This window comes from Cariama cristata, unplaced genomic scaffold (assembly GCF_000690535.1).
Source record: "Cariama cristata isolate BGI_N322 unplaced genomic scaffold, ASM69053v1 scaffold30061, whole genome shotgun sequence".
NCBI classification, from domain to species: Eukaryota; Metazoa; Chordata; class Aves; order Cariamiformes; family Cariamidae; genus Cariama; species Cariama cristata.
The window spans coordinates 1-8,676 of NW_009601468.1; the positions used below are offsets into that span (position 1 = coordinate 1).

General features: G+C 39.0%; 1 protein-coding gene across 1 annotated transcript; it reads left to right on the forward strand.

Annotated features, from left to right (window-relative positions):
• Positions 1 to 300: 300 nt before the first annotated feature.
• Positions 301 to 8,148, forward strand: MTX3 (metaxin 3; the record flags this gene model as incomplete). The annotated part of the gene is made up of 8 exons (XM_009710476.1): positions 301 to 370; positions 1,932 to 2,008; positions 3,531 to 3,623; positions 4,665 to 4,847; positions 4,995 to 5,071; positions 5,949 to 6,106; positions 6,522 to 6,610; positions 8,038 to 8,148. Coding segments are annotated over 8 exons (858 nt in total), but the record flags the coding sequence as incomplete, so codon positions are not given.
• Between the last annotated feature and the right edge of the window lie 528 nt (positions 8,149 to 8,676).

Consider the following 8,676-nt stretch of genomic DNA (forward strand, 5'->3'; position numbering starts at 1 on the left):
CTCTCCCCACAGGGAGCCGCCTCGCCGCGGACCCGTGTGTCCCTCCCCAGCGGAGCCGCGGGCAGGGCTGCTGCCCTTTCCGAGGGCGTCCTGCCTTCGCGCCGGCTGCTCGGCCTCGGCCTTAACGGGCAGCGTCTCCTAGAAACGCATTAGGGCACTGAAGACCGATTAAAACCGGCGCATTTGCTTTTAGTTGGTCTTCAGTGCCCGAAGCTGTTTAAAATAACTTTTAAAGTGCTGGTTTACACTTTTCTTACACATAGTGACGGGATATTTTTTTCCCTGCAATCTTTATTGTAGGCTTATGCCAAATTTTCTGGTGCTCCCCTGACAGTGAATACTATAAATAACTCTTGGAGACCTCCAAAAGGTACCATCTTTGCGTTTTTTATTCTCTTAATCATAGCCATGTTATTAAATGTGGATTCCAATTTCTGCATTGTTTCTGCGTTCGTTTTGGTTTTGTATTTATGAGTGTAACCTGCCCCAGTGAAGGCTATGTGCTTTCACAGTACATCGATAAATGACTTTACAGGATCAAGTGTGATGAATTTGTGGGAATAAAATAATGGAAGACATAAATAAAGTACCTCAAAGGACATTTTATTAAAATTATGAGTGAAGCAGCGGACAGTCAACAAAGCAGTGGTGGCATGTAAATACCTGTTTCTGTTAGGCAGTCTAAATTGATGGTATAATGAAAGCAAATTTTTAAGCTTTTTGCACTTTGCATGTTTATAATGATAATAACTAGGCTTGTGTATGGAAGTAGTGTTCTTTAATTGTGCATAAGTTAATGGGCTGGTACAGTTGGAAGTGGAATGTGAGCCTCAAAGAGTGTGACTTCCACCAGCTGGGATGTTTAGTACTGTACTCAGAGAGATTGACTCAGAAAAGTAGTTGCTGGAGAAGTTGAACATGAGGTATCAGAGAGGAATTCTTCGTGTTGTGTGCTTCTACTCATTGCTTATCTGTTTGCTCAGCATTTCTGTTATTGTCTTGGTGTATTCCAGAGAGGTGAAACCACCACAAGGTTAAAGCATCCTCTCATTTACACTTACCACATCGTCAGTTTAGGCGTTATGGTATCCCTGCAGAAGTTGCTCCCTTGACTCTTGCTTTTCAGTGCATTGGTTTTGGTTAGCAGAAAATAGCAAGAACTAGCTGGGTGTATTGCCAAAAGTTCAATGGCTTTCTTCATACCCAAAATACATAAAATCTATTAAAAAAAAAAATCCAAATAGTAAGTGTTGCTGATAATTGATACTTTAATAGTATTTAGCAGTACAGTCATGTTAGGCTCATTGTGGCGATTATGTTGTGAACGTGCTTTAAGATAGCCCCTGTTACAGAGATTGTACACTCTACAGTCTTCGGTCCTGCAATCTAATGACTAAAGGCTGACCAGTAAGCTTCTGGCAGAAGGGAAATACCTGGTTCTGGAATAGTTCACAGTTATGCAGTGGTAGGTTGGGCAGTGGTTTTAGCAAGGCTAGAGAAAACAGGTGGTTAAAATGGATTTGGAGGGGAAGGGCAGGGAAAAATTGGAGTAGAGGGAAGGAGAGGCCCAGAGGTGAATGAGTTGAGAAGGCAGTTGGACTGGGTTGGAATTTTTGTCTTAAGATGAACATTTGAAATCCAGACGAGTGGCCTGGTTCTCAAAGTACCAGATACTTAGCAGAAGACATTGGCTTCGGTCTGATTTGATATGGGCCCTTTTTAAGTATTGTTATTAGTGAAGGCCACAATACTAAATGTATTTGTGACTTTGGTGGAACTCCCCTGCTATGTAAAGCTTAGTTAATGCTTACATGTTAGGAAGATCAGAGCACACTATGGAGAAAAGAAAGTAGGTGCAGTGACTGATTGCTTTCTAGTTATGTTAGAACTCATCTATGTAAATTGTTGACTGTATTATTTATGCCTTCTAGGAGAGGTACCAGTCCTGATATCAGAAGACATTGTTATTTCTCAGCCAGCAAAAATACTAAACTTCTTAAGAAGGCAGGTAGGTCACTTTCAAAGGATGTGTTTTCTCTGCTTTGTAGTGACTCTGCTTGTTCCCTGTATACATTGATACAGGCTTCCTTAAACCTGGGATTCATTTCAGACCCAGTGCTTTCCTGTTCTTCATACGTGCATGAGAATTACAAAATGGTGGATAACAGATTGCTGTTTGAAAGTTTGATTACTAGTTATGTGGAAGATTTAAAAATAGGCACAAGGAAACCGTTAATTGAAAAGGACAACAAACTGGCCTTAATTGAGCAGTTTCTCACTGAGCACCCTGCTCTTAATTATAACACTTTAACGTCATTATGGCTTTTCAGACCTAGGATATCACAGTGTGGGAAGTGTGGTTTTAACTGCTTAGATGGGTAATTGTCTTCCGGTGCTCTTTTTTGAAGGATAATACATACAGCGTTGTTTTTAATCTATGTAGTTTTTCTATAGCTTGTAGCGTAAAAATATCTGCAAGCATTTCTTGATGCTCATCATGTTATTATATAGTCAACTCTTGCTTGTCTTTTGCAGATCTCTTAATGTTTTATTCACAATGAATAAAGTTATACGATTTCTTCTTTCCACAAAGCATAAAGATGTCCAATAAAGCATGGCATCATCTTTTTATTTCTAAGGTGGTCCTCCACCCCGCTATTCTGCCTTTACATTAGAAATTCAGTTCCTGCCTAGTCAAGAAGATTATCTGATGAATGCCATGTTAGTGAAACTTTAAATCTTCGTGGGGAGAAAAACAGAATCTGAAAACTGCACCTTTGAGATGGGATTTTAGACAGTTGTTTTAAAATTCAGAAGTTTCATAGCCATTTGAATACCAAAAATTCCTTGATATTTGGAAAAAAAAAAGTGAAACAATAATATGCTTGCTTTTCAGATATGTAAGGGTCAGCACTGACCCTTTGTTTCTAAATTAATGAAGTGAATACTCTCCCCCCCCAAAACTTACCAACCCTTTTAATGTACCTTAAAAGTATCCAGTGTCAGAACTAAAAGCTCAGTCAGCTGTAACTGCATGAATTTAACTGTGCATTTAGTCCCTTTTATTGTTAGTATCCAATTTCTAAACTTTTAGAATGGTAATTAAATCAAAAGATGGGAATGCTTGCCTTTTTTTTAGTTCTTACACCAGTGTAAGTGCCAGATACTTCTTCAAAAATAAAGGTGGAGACTTGCCAGAGGTTTGCTACATCCCTAAGTACTGAAAAATTGCCTCTTTATCACTGGGCAGTTGCTTGGAAAGGAATGGGAAGAAGACACAAGAGTTATTTTGGGATTAGGAGGGCCCAAAAATCTAAGAATAGGAAAGTGGAAAAGGGAGGTACAAGGAGGTTTGACATAGCTAACCTGAAGAAGTAAAGAAATTGTTGCGGGCGCGTACTTTCTGTCTCGGACAATGTTTATTGACTTGGTAGCTGTTACGTTTGAAACAACTTCAGGTTGCACTGATCATCTTTTTGGAAAGTTCTGTGTAACGCTATTTGTAGTATGTATTTTTTTTTAATTCCTAGAAATACAATGCTGATTATGAGTTGTCTGCAAAACAAGGAGCTGATACACTGGCATATATTGCACTACTTGAAGAGAAACTGCTTCCTGCTCTGGTAAGTATTGAGAAATACTTTATAATGGTCAGAACGTTTGGCAGTGAATGCTACAAGAGGTGCCCAATGTGAGAGACATTAAACTCTCTCAGCCATAGTGCTGGCTGGAATATTTTTGCTTTGTTAGTCTGATTTTGGAAATGCTGCCTAGCAGCTTTTGACAATGAAATAAATGTGTGTGTTTGTGGGGTGTGAAGTAGTAATAGTGAATTTATGAAAGACATTTTAAAAGGGTACCTATGAATGTATTTTCTTCTAGATGCTTTTTGGGAAGCAGTATCCTGAAAAGAGCTTATTGTGGCCATTTTTTGTTTCATTTGATTCTTTTGAAAAACTTTGAATAGGGTGTGGTATGTCTGATGTGGATACACAACTGTGGAAGCCTTTTGAACTGTTCCGTTAGAACTTTTGAGAAACTAAAATACCCATCAGTCGTTTCATTTTTCAGTTCTAAGTAACACATGGCCACATGCCCTCCCCCATTTAGTGTAAGTATGTTAGAGCTATGAAAATCCCCAGACACTGGATCTCTTGAATGACTTTGGTGTCAGTTTGTACAGGAAAAACTATTCTGACCAGATGATGTCATTGGGTAGCTTCTTCAGCTGGCTGGCAAGGTTTCAAATTCATCAATTAGTAATATCTTTTATTTTAAGATTTATATAAAATTAAAAAAAAAATTCTAGAAAATCAAACCTGATCTGTGACGTTTTGTAATATATTTTCTATGTACAGTATGTGTGTGCATGACTGTGTATATATATACATACATAAACATGAGCATGTAGGTAATTTTATGTATGTGTTTATAGGTCTATGTAATATTGTTGTTTTTCTTTAGGTGAAAGGTGGCTGTTGCCTTAGCTATATACTCCTACACTCAAAGGATTAGTATAATCCTTTATGGAGCATGATTGCCTTAAATTACGATAATTCCTGATGCTTCTGCTTCTCTGACAGAGATCTTACACACCAAACTTTCAAGAGATGTCTTAAATTCTTACTCAAATTCCAGTCATATTTTTCCTTATGTTGATACAGCTGCACACTTTCTGGGTTGAGGCGGAAAATTACTGCAGTGTGACAAAGCCATGGTTTGCCTCAAGGATTGCCTTCCCACTGAGCTTGTATCTTCCTGGAAAGATGTCCAGGGAAGCACTGAACAGGATTTTGCTGACCAGGGGAGGGCCTCCACTGTACAGTCTCACTGAAGTGGAAGCACAGGTATGTGTTGTGTAGTAAAGAATTTGTAAGTTGGTGCTGTCAAAGACAAGAACTGAAACAGTCTAGCACACTGTCAAATGGTGAATGATGCTGTGCGTACTAGCCTTGCGACACCTAGGGCTCTTAGACAGTCTTGTGTCTCATCAGATATACAGGGATGCCAAGGAGTGCCTAAATCTGCTGTCGAAGAGATTGGGAACATCTCAGTTTTTCTTTGGAGATACGTGAGTGTGATTATTTTTTTGTTTGTTTAAATGACTAATAAAACAGGTACTGTATGACTCTGTGAACACTTAAACTTTTTCTTTTTTAAAGCTGCAAGAATGTTAGAAGTGCTGCGCAGTAGTTTCATGTCTCACACTCTGCTTTTCAGATAAATCTGAGTGAGCAGACAGGGCACAAATGAGATCTTTGGACTACGCAATGCTTTGTCTCCCTTACCCTGCATTTTTCCACAGAGGGGCAGATGCTCCCCACAGCTGCTAAGAAAATGTGGGGTGCTTGATGAGTTAGTGTAGCACTAGAGAATGCTTTTCTAGCCACTGAATGTCATGTCCTGTGCTGGTATGTAGAAAAAATGCTTTAAGCCTGAGGTGTTACTACTGCCTTCATGGGAGCAGGTTGTAGGTCTGGGAACACTCCTCTACCTGTGATATGTGCACAGAACAGGGAGAAAATACTACCAATAGTGTAGCACCAACAGGTCCTAAAAAGGATGATCTATTCTTTTAGCCACTGAAGTAGGACCACTTCATGAGAGAGGATCCTGGTCCTCTGGCATGCAGCTTGGCTTTCGTGGTGGCAGAAATGTGTTTTAAAGTGGCTTGTTTATCAGTGTACCTGACAGCATGACTGGATTTTAGTGCTGAAGTTACTGTTCCAGCTTGCCAGCAAGTCTCTAGTTCAGAGATGCTGAAATCAGTAGATACTCTGTACAAAGCATTTACCAGATTGATATGAAAAGATGGAATGCCAGAAGAGCTGACCATGTTCTGTCCTGAGTTGTGTTTGACATACACAGAAAATGGTTGCGTTGTAGAGGTCTTAATGTCTTACCTCAGTCACTTTGGTTTTTTTGTTTTGTTTTGTCACTCTTTTCAGGCCTACCACCTTGGATGCCTTTGTGTTTGGTTTCCTTGCACCGATTTATAAAGTGTGCTTCCCCAGAGTACAATTACAAGAGCATATGAAACAGCTTCCCAATCTGTGTCGATTCTGTGATGATGTTTTAACTTGCTACTTCAGGTTAACTGTCTCAGGTAAGCTGTGTTTCTTTCCTCTTTTTGTCATGTGTAGTCTTGTTTGAATTAAGACTCCAGGATTACGTCTGTGAACCAAGGCAGAAATAGATTTAGTGTGGTTTATGCTAGAGCTTCTGTGGGGAAATGAGGTAGAGAAACTTCCAAAGTTGTGCAGAAAGGATTGAAAATTAAAAGCGAGGCTTAATGCTCAGTTTTAGGCTCTGTCAAGCACTGGCAAAATGCACCTGTATCTATGCTATGGCTCATGCTTAGTACTTCTGTTTTTCTCACATGGAATGGCTTTTCCACTTAAATTCTTCTTAGAATAATAATACTACATGAGCTTTCTCTCCAATGTGGGTTTATTTTTTAAGGATTTTAAAGCTTTTGTAAATACCTTTTCACTCTTCATCTTTCTGCCTTTAATCTCCAGGCCATTCTCCGGCTGGACAGGATACAGCAGATGCTAATCTGCAGAAACTCACACAGCTTGTAAATAAGGAATCCAACTTGATTGAAAAGGTTACTTTTGCTTCAGTCTCTGGTTTTCCTGCTTCGTTGTGGTTACTTGTTCACAGATATTCTTGCATGGCAACTGCAACTGTACAATGGACATTTTATTTTAATTGCTTCTTTTCTAGTGAGTTACTTTGTGTAGAGAGGCAGGAAGAATATTATGTCATTTGAAAGGAATAATTAATGAAGCTTTGTACTTCAAAAGTGTTTTTATTACAATCAAAAGAACATTGTCTTGCAAGTGCACATACCAACAAAAGAAGGGTGTCTTTCCACAAGTGTACGTTCCAGCAAAGGAGGAGGCAAATGTATTGATCAGAACTCAGAAATGGTCCTGCAAGTTAAGACCGATCGCCAGCTCTTGTTGCTCTCAGCTGAATGCTGTAGTCACTAACCTACAGTATCTTTTCTCCTGCTTGTTCTACGTCTAGCTTTTATTTCTTTATATTCTTTGTTTCTAAGGCTGTCACTCAGCACCTATCAAAAGCTATACAACTTATGTGAAAAATACTTGTGAAGAATTAGTCTTCCGATGCAGACAGAACACTTTAACTAGAAGGATAGAAGGCATTTCTTCGTGTAAAAAGATACAGTGTATGAAGTAGATCATTAAGTATCATCAGCTTCTGTAGCATTAGGTATTGATTGTGTCTCCTGTTTGTGGTATTGAAGTGTGGCTGTGGAAGTTTTAAAGAATGGGTTACATAGACATTTGTCAGGCATGATTTAGGTAAAGCTGATCCAGCCTTGAGGAAATGGGATGGACTAGATGACCTCTGGAGATCTCACCTGTGCTGTCTTCTGTGATTTTGTTTATTCTGTAGCAACTGGACTCTTTTTGATACCACATTGTGCACAGGGCGTTCGATTGGTTTCCTATGAAAATGTAAAATCTTTATATTCAGAAGTTAATTTTAACCTGTCTTTGAAAAGGTCTTATCACAAGTCCTCTATTAAATACTTTTTGAAATCTGTAACTAATCTAAATTCACCCAGTGGCTCCAGGACATTTCTAATTTGAAAAAGATTTGTTCTTGCAAGGTGCTGAACATGCAAAAGCATCCATTGATGTTAGCGGTTTGACTTTTGATCTGCTTTCTAGCAGCATTTGGCTATTGTACAAAATTGAAACTTTGGCCTCTTAGAAGGCAATGTTGCTTTCTTCAGTAATCTTGATGAAATTATTTGAGCAGAAGCATGCCTATTTGCCATGGGTTTGATGCACCATATGCTATTGGAATGAATAGCAGCTCTAACACAAGCGTATATTTGGGAGTGGAAAGGAACCAAGGCATCAGTTTTGGTTGGGCCTGAAGTAACAGGGTGAAAAATACCTTAAACTAGCAGTAATGATGGCAGCCCTGACAAATAGACTAATCGTATAATCTATATTCTACTGTTTGCCAGATCGGGCTCTCATTATTTCTCTGCAGATGGATGACAACCTTCGTAAGAGTCCTCAGCATCCCCCTCGAAAGCTAACAACACTCAAGCTTGCTGCAGGTGGAGGAGAAAGCAGTCCATTGAATCGTTTGTCACCTTGACAGCTTTTTTTGTCCATACACACATTTGCCTTCAACTCTTCTGAGCGTCACAGTAAATTTTTTCCCATGAATGTTGTTTTGCAAGGGAAGAATCTGCTAATGGGTACAAATAGGGAAGAAATACAGATTTTCAATCTCCTATCTACCTGCTCTTTTAAGAAATTGCATAGTTCAGGCTAACCGCACACTAAGCTGAGGCTAAAGTAAATGAGGCTTATTCCTGCGGATGTTAAAGTGATTTTGTACAGCATATTTTTGCATTTAGCCTAGCAGAAATGTTGACCAAAAGTTAAAATTCCACTTATGGAATGTTCACCATTATTTTATGTTGTGGCTTTTGATTTTACTGTAATCGTGTTACTGTATGTGAATGGGTATACTCTTGTGTGTGTCTGAAAATGACAAACTCCTGTTGCAAAATTGGTGAAAAGACTGGGGAAAAAATGAAATGTTGCCCTTCATGGCAGCTGAGAAATGAAAAGCAATGACAGGAAGTTAAATATTTTTTATTGTACTTTCATGAACCCT